This window comes from Telmatherina bonti (assembly GCF_933228915.1).
Source record: "Telmatherina bonti genome assembly, chromosome: 5".
NCBI lineage: Eukaryota > Metazoa > Chordata > Actinopteri > Atheriniformes > Telmatherinidae > Telmatherina > Telmatherina bonti.
The window spans coordinates 37,105,314-37,117,438 of record NC_136623.1 but is presented as its reverse complement, the minus strand read 5'-3'; the positions used below and the strand labels follow the sequence as shown (position 1 = coordinate 37,117,438).

The window sequence follows — 12,125 nt, the reverse complement described above, 5'->3', positions numbered from 1 at the left end:
ACAGCAGCAGCCAGCAGGGGTGTGTGCTGGGAGCTGCTCTGTCTGTCTGGGAGCTGCCAGTGTCTCCAGTGTCTCCAGTCTCCAGTCTCTCCAGTCTCCAGTGTCTCCAGTCTCCAGTGTCTCCAGTCTCTCCAGTGTCTCCAGTCTCCAGTGTCTCCAGTTTCCAGTGTCTCCAGTCTCCAGTGTCTCCAGTCTCCAGTGTCTCCAGTGTCTCCAGTCTCCAGGGTCTCCAGGGTCTCCAGTGTCTCCAGTCTCCAGGGTCTCCAGTGTCTCCAGTCTCCAGGGTCTCCAGTGTCTCCAGTCTCCAGGGTCTCCAGTGTCTCCAGTCTCCAGGGTCTCCAGTGTCTCCAGTCTCCAGGGTCTCCAGTGTCTCCAGTCTCCAGTGTCTCCAGTGTCTCCAGTGTCTCCAGTCTCCAGGGTCTCCAGTGTCTCCAGTCTCCAGGGTCTCCAGTGTCTCCAGTCTCCAGGATCTCCAGTCTCCAGTGTCTCCAGTCTCCAGTGTCTCCAGTCTCCAGTGTCTCCAGTGTCTCCAGTCTCCAGGGTCTCCAGTGTCTCCAGTGTCTCCAGTGTCTCCAGTCTCCAGGGTCTCCAGTGTCTCCAGTGTCTCCAGTCTCCAGTGTCTCCAGTGTCTCCAGTCTCCAGTGTCTCCAGTGTCTCCAGTCTCCAGGGTCTCCAGTGTCTCCAGTGTCTCCAGTCTCCAGTGTCTCCAGTGTCTCCAGTGTCTCCAGTATCTCCAGTGTCTCCAGTGTCTCCAGTCTCCAGTGTCTCCGGTTTCCAGTGTCTCCAGTGTCTCCAGTCTCCAGGGTCTCCAGTGTCTCCAGTGTCTCCAGGGTCTCCAGTGTCTCCAGTCTCCAGGGTCTCCAGTGTCTCCAGTGTCTCCAGTCTCCAGGGTCTCCAGTGTCTCCAGTGTCTCCAGTCTCCAGTGTCTCCAGTGTCTCCAGTCTCCAGTGTCTCCAGTGTCTCCGGTCTCCAGTGTCTCCAGTGTCTCCAGTCTCCAGGGTCTCCAGTGTCTCCAGTCTCCAGGGTCTCCAGTGTCTCCAGTGTCTCCAGTCTCCAGGGTCTCCAGTGTCTCCAGTGTCTCGTGTCTCCAGGGTCTCCAGTCTCCAGTGTCTCCAGTGTCTCCAGTCTCCAGGGTCTCCAGTGTCTCCAGTCTCCAGTGTCTCCAGTGTCTCCAGTCTCCAGTGTCTCCAGTGTCTCCAGTCTCCAGGGTCTCCAGTGTCTCCAGTCTCCAGGGTCTCCAGTGTCTCCAGTGTCTCCAGTGTCTCCAGTCTCCAGGGTCTCCAGTGTCTCCAGTGTCTCCAGGGCTTGGACACGGTTTTCCCTCAGCATTGAGGTCTCTTGCTGGCTGCAGTCGTCTCGACCACCACGGTGAGTTGTTCTTGAACTTTCCTTCTCTGACTGCTGGCAGAAATGCACATTGGGCGACTCATGTTTAAGGCTCTTTTACTTGTACACCTTACTGCAGATCACAAGCTGTTGCTTTGCGTTTTCGCACTTCATTAGTCTTATCTGTTCCTCGGGTCAGGACAGGATTTGGAAAAAGAGCCTTCAGCTTTGCTGCCCTTCTGCGTGGAAACTTTACTGAACTGAAACTTTCCAAACTGAGTTTCCGATCGATCCTGCGGGATAGACAGCGTGCGACCATGAAACAGTGCCTGTTGTTGTGTCACAGCGTCTGTACCTGAAAATACTACTGCACCTGCAAACCAGTCTGTTTTACTCTACATCCTCACCTCTATGTTTGTATGATGTGCTGCTGACCTCTGGGTCAGGTCCCCATGGGAAAGAGATCCTGATCTCAATGGTCTTTTATTTGGTTAAATAAAGGCTGAGATGTGGAGTATCAGAACTCTGGTGAGAACATTTTGGATGAGACTGAGTTGTGTTTGTCGCGGGGAGGGGGGAGGGGGGGCGCCAAGTGAATAAAACCTAACGAATTAATACATAAATAAAAAGTCTAATTTAGTCATTTTTAACTGGTTGTTAAGCAGTCATAAAAGTTCATGTTTTTCATCAACAGCTAGTTACTGAGGATGAGGATGAGGATGATTATACGTTTTGAATCAGTGACTGCATACATACGTCACTGATGAAGAAACCAGCAGCTTTAACTTCATCATTATTGGTTAATTAACTTGGAGCGCAGCCAGTGTGTGTGTGTGTGTCTGTGTGTGTGTCTGTGTGTGTAGGTGTCTGTGTGTGTAGGTGTCTGTGTGTGTGTGTGTGTAGGTGTCTGTGTGTGTGTGTGTGTGTGTGTCTGTGTGTGTGTCTGTGTGTGTGTGTGTGTGTCTGTGTCTCTGTGTGTGTTTTGGTGTGTAAATGAAAAGATTCATCAGCTACAGTGACTTAAAAAGAAAAGCGTAGATTCTACGCCCGTGTTCATACGACCACATGACCAGTCCCAGCTCAGCCCGTGTTCATACGACCACATGACTACTCCCAGCTCCGCCCGTGTTCATACGACCACATGACTAGTCCCAGCTCCGCCCGTGTTCATACGACCACATGACCAGTCCCAGCTCCGCCCGTGTTCATACGACCACATGACTAGTCCCAGCTCCGCCCGTGTTCATACGACCACATGACCAGTCCCAGCTCAGCCCGTGTTCATACGACCACATGACCAGTCCCAGCTCCGCCCGTGTTCATACGACCACATGACCAGTCCCAGCTCCGCCCGTGTTCATACGACCACATGACCAGTCCCAGCTCCGCCCGTGTTCATACGACCACATGACCAGTCCCAGCTCCGCCCGTGTTCATACGACCACATGACCAGTCCCAGCTCCGCCCGTGTTCATACGACCACATGACCAGTCCCAGCTCCGCCCGTGTTCATACGACCACATGACTAGTCCCAGCTCCGCCCGTGTTCATACGACCACATGACCAGTCCCAGCTCCGCCCGTGTTCATACGACCACATGACTAGTCCCAGCTCCGCCCGTGTTCATACGACCACATGACTAGTCCCAGCTCCGCCCGTGTTCATACGACCACATGACTAGTCCCAGTTCCGCCCGTGTTCATACGACCACATGACTAGTCCCAGCTCTGCCCGTGTTCATACGACCACATGACTAGTCCCAGCTCCGCCCGTGTTCATACGACCACATGACCAGTCCCAGCTCAGCCCGTGTTCATACGACCACATGACTAGTCCCAGCTCCGCCCGTGTTCATACGACCACATGACTAGTCCCAGCTCCGCCCGTGTTCATACGACCACATGACTAGTCCCAGCTCCGCCCGTGTTCATACGACCACATGACCAGTCCCAGCTCAGCCCGTGTTCATACGACCACATGACTAGTCCCAGCTCCGCCCGTGTTCATACGACCACATGACCAGTCCCAGCTCCGCCCGTGTTCATACGACCACATGACCAGTCCCAGCTCCGCCCGTGTTCATACGACCACATGACCATTCCCAGCTCCGCCCGTGTTCATACGACCACATGACCAGTCCCAGCTCCGCCCGTGTTCATACGACCACATGACTAGTCCCAGCTCAGCCCGTGTTCATACGACCACATGACCAGTCCCAGCTCCGCCCGTGTTCATACGACCACATGACCAGTCCCAGCTCTGCCCGTGTTCATACGACCACATGACCAGTCCCAGCTCCGCCCCTGTTCATACGACCACATGACTAGTCCCAGCTCCGCCCGTGTTCATACGACCACATGACCAGTCCCAGCTCCGCCCGTGTTCATACGACCACATGACCATTCCCAGCTCCGCCCGTGTTCATACGACCACATGACTAGTCCCAGCTCCGCCCGTGTTCATACGACCACATGACCAGTCCCAGCTCCGCCCGTGTTCATACGACCACATGACCAGTCCCAGCTCCGCCCGTGTTCATACGACCACATGACCAGTCCCAGCTCTGCCCGTGTTCATACGACCACATGACCAGTCCCAGCTCCGCCCGTGTTCATACGACCACATGACTAGTCCCAGCTCCGCCCGTGTTCATACGACCACATGACCAGTCCCAGCTCCGCCCGTGTTCATACGACCACATGACCAGTCCCAGCTCCGCCCGTGTTCATACGACCACATGACCAGTCCCAGCTCCGCCCGTGTTCATACGACCACATGACTAGTCCCAGCTCCGCCCGTGTTCATACGACCACATGACCAGTCCCAGCTCCGCCCGTGTTCATACGACCACATGACTAGTCCCAGCTCAGCCCGTGTTCATACGACCACATGACTAGTCCCAGCTCAGCCCGTGTTCATACGACCACATGACTAGTCCCAGCTCCGCCCGTGTTCATACGACCACATGACTAGTCCCAGCTCAGCCCGTGTTCATACGACCACATGACTAGTCCCAGCTCAGCCCGTGTTCATACGACCACATGACCAGTCCCAGCTCAGCCCGTGTTCATACGACCACATGACCAGTCCCAGCTCCGCCCGTGTTCATACGACCACATGACTAGTCCCAGCTCAGCCCGTGTTCATACGACCACATGACTAGTCCCAGCTCAGCCCGTGTTCATACGACCACATGACTAGTCCCAGCTCCGCCCGTGTTCATACGACCACATGACCAGTCCCAGCTCCGCCCGTGTTCATACGACCACATGACTAGTCCCAGCTCAGCCCGTGTTCATACGACCACATGACTAGTCCCAGCTCCGCCCGTGTTCATACGACCACATGACCAGTCCCAGCTCCGCCCGTGTTCATACGACCACATGACTAGTCCCAGCTCAGCCCGTGTTCATACGACCACATGACTAGTCCCAGCTCAGCCCGTGTTCATACGACCACATGACTAGTCCCAGCTCAGCCCGTGTTCATACGACCACATGACCAGTCCCAGCTCCGCCCGTGTTCATACGACCACATGACTAGTCCCAGCTCAGCCCGTGTTCATACGACCACATGACTAGTCCCAGCTCCGCCCGTGTTCATACGACCACATGACCAGTCCCAGCTCCGCCCGTGTTCATACGACCACATGACCAGTCCCAGCTCCGCCCGTGTTCATACGACCACATGACCAGTCCCAGCTCAGCCCGTGTTCATACGACCACATGACTAGTCCCAGCTCCGCCCGTGTTCATACGACCACATGACTAGTCCCAGCTCAGCCCGTGTTCATACGACCACATGACCAGTCCCAGCTCCGCCCGTGTTCATACGACCACATGACCAGTCCCAGCTCTGCCCGTGTTCATACGACCACATGACCAGTCCCAGCTCCGCCCGTGTTCATACGACCACATGACCAGTCCCAGCTCCGCCCGTGTTCATACGACCACATGACCAGTCCCAGCTCTGCCCGTGTTCATACGACCACATGACCAGTCCCAGCTCCGCCCGTGTTCATACGACCACATGACCAGTCCCAGCTCCGCCCGTGTTCATACGACCACATGACCAGTCCCAGCTCCGCCCGTGTTCATACGACCACATGACCAGTCCCAGCTCCGCCCGTGTTCATACGACCACATGACCAGTCCCAGCTCCGCCCGTGTTCATACGACCACATGACCAGTCCCAGCTCCGCCCGTGTTCATACGACCACATGACCAGTCCCAGCTCCGCCCGTGTTCATACGACCACATGACCAGTCCCAGCTCAGCCCGTGTTCATACGACCACATGACCAGTCCCAGCTCCGCCCGTGTTCATACGACCACATGACCAGTCCCAGCTCTGCCCGTGTTCATACGACCACATGACTAGTCCCAGCTCCGCCCGTGTTCATACGACCACATGACCAGTCCCAGCTCCGCCCGTGTTCATACGACCACATGACCAGTCCCAGCTCCGCCCGTGTTCATACGACCACATGACCAGTCCCAGCTCCGCCCGTGTTCATACGACCACATGACCAGTCCCAGCTCCGCCCGTGTTCATACGACCACATGACTAGTCCCAGCTCCGCCCGTGTTCATACGACCACATGACCAGTCCCAGCTCCGCCCGTGTTCATACGACCACATGACCATTCCCAGCTCCGCCCGTGTTCATACGACCACATGACCAGTCCCAGCTCCGCCCGTGTTCATACGACCACATGACCAGTCCCAGCTCCGCCCGTGTTCATACGACCACATGACCAGTCCCAGCTCCGCCCGTGTTCATACGACCACATGACTAGTCCCAGCTCCGCCCGTGTTCATACGACCACATGACCATTCCCAGCTCCGCCCGTGTTCATACGACCACATGACCATTCCCAGCTCCGCCCGTGTTCATACGACCACATGACCATTCCCAGCTCCGCCCGTGTTCATACGACCACATGACCATTCCCAGCTCCGCCCGTGTTCATACGACCACATGACCAGTCCCAGCTCAGCCCGTGTTCATACGACCACATGACTAGTCCCAGCTCCGCCCGTGTTCATACGACCACATGACCAGTCCCAGCTCCGCCCGTGTTCATACGACCACATGACCAGTCCCAGCTCCGCCCGTGTTCATACGACCACATGACCAGTCCCAGCTCCGCCCGTGTTCATACGACCACATGACCAGTCCCAGCTCCGCCCGTGTTTATACGACCACATGACTAGTCCCAGCTCCGCCCGTGTTCATACGACCACATGACCAGTCCCAGCTCCGCCCGTGTTCATACGACCACATGACCATTCCCAGCTCCGCCCGTGTTCATACGACCACATGACCATTCCCAGCTCCGCCCGTGTTCATACGACCACATGACCATTCCCAGCTCCGCCCGTGTTCATACGACCACATGACCAGTCCCAGCTCCGCCCGTGTTCATACGACCACATGACCAGTCCCAGCTCCGCCCGTGTTCATACGACCACATGACCATTCCCAGCTCCGCCCGTGTTCATACGACCACATGACTAGTCCCAGCTCCGCCCGTGTTCATACGACCACATGACTAGTCCCAGCTCCGCCCGTGTTCATACGACCACATGACCAGTCCCAGCTCCGCCCGTGTTCATACGACCACATGACTAGTCCCAGCTCCGCCCGTGTTCATACGACCACATGACCAGTCCCAGCTCCGCCCGTGTTCATACGACCACATGACCAGTCCCAGCTCCGCCCGTGTTCATACGACCACATGACCAGTCCCAGCTGCGCCCGTGTTCATACGACCACATGACCAGTCCCAGCTCCGCCCGTGTTCATACGACCACATGACCAGTCCCAGCTCCGCCCGTGTTCATACGACCACATGACCATTCCCAGCTCCGCCCGTGTTCATACGACCACATGACCAGTCCCAGCTCCGCCCGTGTTCATACGACCACATGACTAGTCCCAGCTCCGCCCGTGTTCATACGACCACATGACCAGTCCCAGCTCCGCCCGTGTTCATACGACCACATGACCAGTCCCAGCTCAGCCCGTGTTCATACGACCACATGACCAGTCCCAGCTCAGCCCGTGTTCATACGACCACATGACCATTCCCAGCTCAGCCCGTGTTCATACGACCACATGACCAGTCCCAGCTCAGCCCGTGTTCATACGACCACATGACTACTCCCAGCTCCGCCCGTGTTCATACGACCACATGACCAGTCCCAGCTCAGCCCGTGTTCATACGACCACATGACCAGTCCCAGCTCCGCCCGTGTTCATACGACCACATGACTACTCCCAGCTCCGCCCGTGTTCATACGACCACATGACCAGTCCCAGCTCAGCCCGTGTTCATACGACCACATGACCAGTCCCAGCTCCGCCCGTGTTCATACGACCACATGACCAGTCCCAGCTCCGCCCGTGTTCATACGACCACATGACCATTCCCAGCTCCGCCCGTGTTCATACGACCACATGACCAGTCCCAGCTCCGCCCGTGTTCATACAACCACATGACTAGTCCCAGCTCCGCCCGTGTTCATACGACCACATGACCAGTCCCAGCTCCGCCCGTGTTCATACGACCACATGACCAGTCCCAGCTCCGCCCGTGTTCATACGACCACATGACCAGTCCCAGCTCCGCCCGTGTTCATACGACCACATGACCAGTCCCAGCTCCGCCCGTGTTCATACAACCACATGACTAGTCCCAGCTCCGCCCGTGTTCATACAACCACATGACTAGTCCCAGCTCCGCCCGTGTTCATACGACCACATGACCAGTCCCAGCTCCGCCCGTGTTCATACAACCACATGACTAGTCCCAGCTCCGCCCGTGTTCATACAACCACATGACTAGTCCCAGCTCCGCCCGTGTTCATACGACCACATGACCAGTCCCAGCTCCGCCCGTGTTCATACGACCACATGACTAGTCCCAGCTCCGCCCGTGTTCATACAACCACATGACTAGTCCCAGCTCCGCCCGTGTTCATACGACCACATGACCAGTCCCAGCTCAGCCCGTGTTCATACGACCACATGACTAGTCCCAGCTCCGCCCGTGTTCATACGACCACATGACCATTCCCAGCTCAGCCCGTGTTCATACGACCACATGACCATTCCCAGCTCCGCCCGTGTTCATACGACCACATGACCATTCCCAGCTCAGCCCGTGTTCATACGACCACATGACTAGTCCCAGCTCAGCCCGTGTTCATACGACCACATGACTAGTCCCAGCTCAGCCCGTGTTCATACGACCACATGACTAGTCCCAGCTCCGCCCGTGTTCATACGACCACATGACCAGTCCCAGCTCCGCCCGTGTTCATACGACCACATGACCATTCCCAGCTCCGCCCGTGTTCATACGACCACATGACCATTCCCAGCTCCGCCCGTGTTCATACGACCACATGACCATTCCCAGCTCAGCCCGTGTTCATACGACCACATGACTAGTCCCAGCTCAGCCCGTGTTCATACGACCACATGACCAGTCCCAGCTCCGCCCGTGTTCATACGACCACATGACCAGTCCCAGCTCAGCCCGTGTTCATACGACCACATGACTAGTCCCAGCTCAGCCCGTGTTCATACGACCACATGACCAGTCCCAGCTCCGCCCGTGTTCATACGACCACATGACCAGTCCCAGCTCCGCCCGTGTTCATACGACCACATGACCAGTCCCAGCTCCGCCCGTGTTCATACGACCACATGACCATTCCCAGCTCCGCCCGTGTTCATACGACCACATGACCAGTCCCAGCTCCGCCCGTGTTCATACGACCACATGACCATTCCCAGCTCCGCCCGTGTTCATACGACCACATGACCAGTCCCAGCTCCGCCCGTGTTCATACGACCACATGACTAGTCCCAGCTCAGCCCGTGTTCATACGACCACATGACCAGTCCCAGCTCCGCCCGTGTTCATACGACCACATGACTAGTCCCAGCTCCGCCCGTGTTCATACGACCACATGACTAGTCCCAGCTCCGCCCGTGTTCATACGACCACATGACCAGTCCCAGCTCCGCCCGTGTTCATACGACCACATGAGTAGTCCCAGCTCCGCCCGTGTTCATACGACCACATGACCATTCCCAGCTCCGCCCGTGTTCATACGACCACATGACCAGTCCCAGCTCCGCCCGTGTTCATACGACCACATGACTAGTCCCAGCTCCGCCCGTGTTCATACGACCACATGACTAGTCCCAGCTCAGCCCGTGTTCATACGACCACATGACCAGTCCCAGCTCCGCCCGTGTTCATACGACCACATGACTAGTCCCAGCTCCGCCCGTGTTCATACGACCACATGACCAGTCCCAGCTCCGCCCGTGTTCATACGACCACATGACTAGTCCCAGCTCCGCCCGTGTTCATACGACCACATGACTAGTCCCAGCTCCGCCCGTGTTCATACGACCACATGACCAGTCCCAGCTCCGCCCGTGTTCATACGACCACATGACCATTCCCAGCTCCGCCCGTGTTCATACGACCACATGACTAGTCCCAGCTCCGCCCGTGTTCATACGACCACATGACCAGTCCCAGCTCCGCCCGTGTTCATACGACCACATGACCAGTCCCAGCTCCGCCCGTGTTCATACGACCACATGACCAGTCCCAGCTCCGCCCGTGTTCATACGACCACATGACCAGTCCCAGCTCCGCCCGTGTTCATACGACCACATGACCAGTCCCAGCTCCGCCCGTGTTCATACGACCACATGACCAGTCCCAGCTCCGCCCGTGTTCATACGACCACATGACCAGTCCCAGCTCCGCCCGTGTTCATACGACCACATGACCAGTCCCAGCTCCGCCCGTGTTCATACGACCACATGACTAGTCCCAGCTCCGCCCGTGTTCATACGACCACATGACCAGTCCCAGCTCCGCCCGTGTTCATACGACCACATGACCAGTCCCAGCTCCGCCCGTGTTCATACGACCACATGACCAGTCCCAGCTCCGCCCGTGTTCATACGACCACATGACTAGTCCCAGCTGCGCCCGTGTTCATACGACCACATGACCAGTCCCAGCTCCGCCCGTGTTCATACAACCACATGACCAGTCCCAGCTCCGCCCGTGTTCATACAACCACATGACCAGTCCCAGCTCCGCCCGTGTTCATACAACCACATGACCAGTCCCAGCTCCGCCCGTGTACCGGTGTGGGGCGGGTGTCTTTCGGGTAAAATCAGGTTCTGGAAGTTGATGATGCAGACGGCCTCGGCCCCGAGCCAACGGTCAGACACGGCCTTGATGTAGTACTGCGAGGGCAGCGGCTCAAAGATGGGGATGGTGAATACGATGTGCTGCAGCTCTCCGGTCACCACCTGGATGGAGAAACGGCACCAGAACACACATCGTCACGCCGTCCTCTCTTTCCTCGTGGGGCTGGGGTCCAAACCTGAAACTCACCTGCTTCTTCTGCAGGAGGAAGTACTCAGAATGGTAAATGTGGTCGTTGATGGGATCCTCCACCCACAGCCACCACGGCTCGCCCACGGAGCCATGGACCTGGAACGGGAAGAAGAACATTTACTGAACAGGTTTCTGATTTGCTGAGTTTGGTTTCAGGACGGAGGTCAGACAGCGTGCGGTTTGCCTGTCTCCGGGGTTGGACCTCTGTCGACATGTTACCACTGCGGGGCGCAACGTTAGACGCTGCCTCGCCGTCTGCTAACCGTGGACGCAGCAGTTTAAGCCCTTCCTCAGGAATGGCACCCAACATAAAAATGAGTCAGGCGTTGTGCGTTCCCGGGTGCCATCGGGGAGGACAGCTCATGTGTTGGGACATGTGTCCTGGCTCTGCAGCCGGATCAGAACTAAGCCAGCCGGTGTCCTGTTACCACTCTCCCATGATTACAGCATGCATTGCTAATCGGACATAAACATTCATCTTCATATTCAGCCCCGCTACAATAGGCTTCCTGTTCCACTCAGATTCCAGGACAAACTTGGGACTAAGCTTCCCGTGATCCCCGGCGAGGTGGGACACGGCGCTGCAGCCTGGGGGAGATGTGGCTCATAAGGACAGATGGAGATTTCATAGCTAGAATAATAAGAAGGTATGAGAGGAAGCTGGACACACACTGGTGTGTTTAGGTAGTTCTGTTGGGTGTCTGGTGGTCCAGCTGGACAACGAGAGAAAAACACTGAATTTAAAGCCAACTGTTCCTGAACACGTGAGCAGCTGTCGTCAGCCTGGATTCACAGTGTAATCCACCCCCACCAGTCCCCCCCACTGCTGCTGGAAGCTCAGACTTTCATATCATATGTAATTGTAAACCTTGATACAACTATTGTTAAAACTTTGATGGCTCAGCTGACAGAAATCCAGTCAGCTTAGAGGAAGCTGAAGCAGCTCCACTGGTTTTCAACACTGGATTCAGATGTTTACCACATAAAACAACCAGTAAATCCAATCATTTCTCTTTCCCTGCTTTCAGGTGATCCATGACTGAAGTTAATTTAAATTAATGAAACCTCAAGAGAAACCAGGATTCACTTACAGGGGTTTACTGCAGACATTTGGAAGGAAATGGTCAACTTCCCAGCAAGTCAACTGCTTTGGCTTCTTAATAATAATCCCACTTTCTCTAAATGAAGAAGACTGGAAGGCATGTTGACTGTTTGGATACCCAACATCCAAAATAGGAACTGCAGTGTTGTATTATATACTTTTTATTTAACAAATAAAAATAAATATTAACACAACTAACCATGAATGCTAATGAAAAGCTAACCAAAGCTAATAAGCTAGAGACTAATCTGAG

General features: G+C 56.0%; 1 protein-coding gene across 1 annotated transcript in view; it reads right to left on the bottom strand.

Moving 5' to 3' along the window:
• Positions 1-12,125, bottom strand: part of ascc3 (activating signal cointegrator 1 complex subunit 3) — a 171,392-nt gene that overhangs the window by 44,729 nt on the left and 114,538 nt on the right. Inside the window, exons 18-19 of the mRNA XM_079240345.1 lie at positions 10,768-10,866; positions 10,514-10,682 (exon numbers count right to left, since the gene is read on the bottom strand). Coding sequence (XP_079096471.1) covers positions 10,514-10,682; positions 10,768-10,866 — 268 coding nt within the window. The remainder of the gene's footprint in view (positions 1-10,513; positions 10,683-10,767; positions 10,867-12,125) is intronic.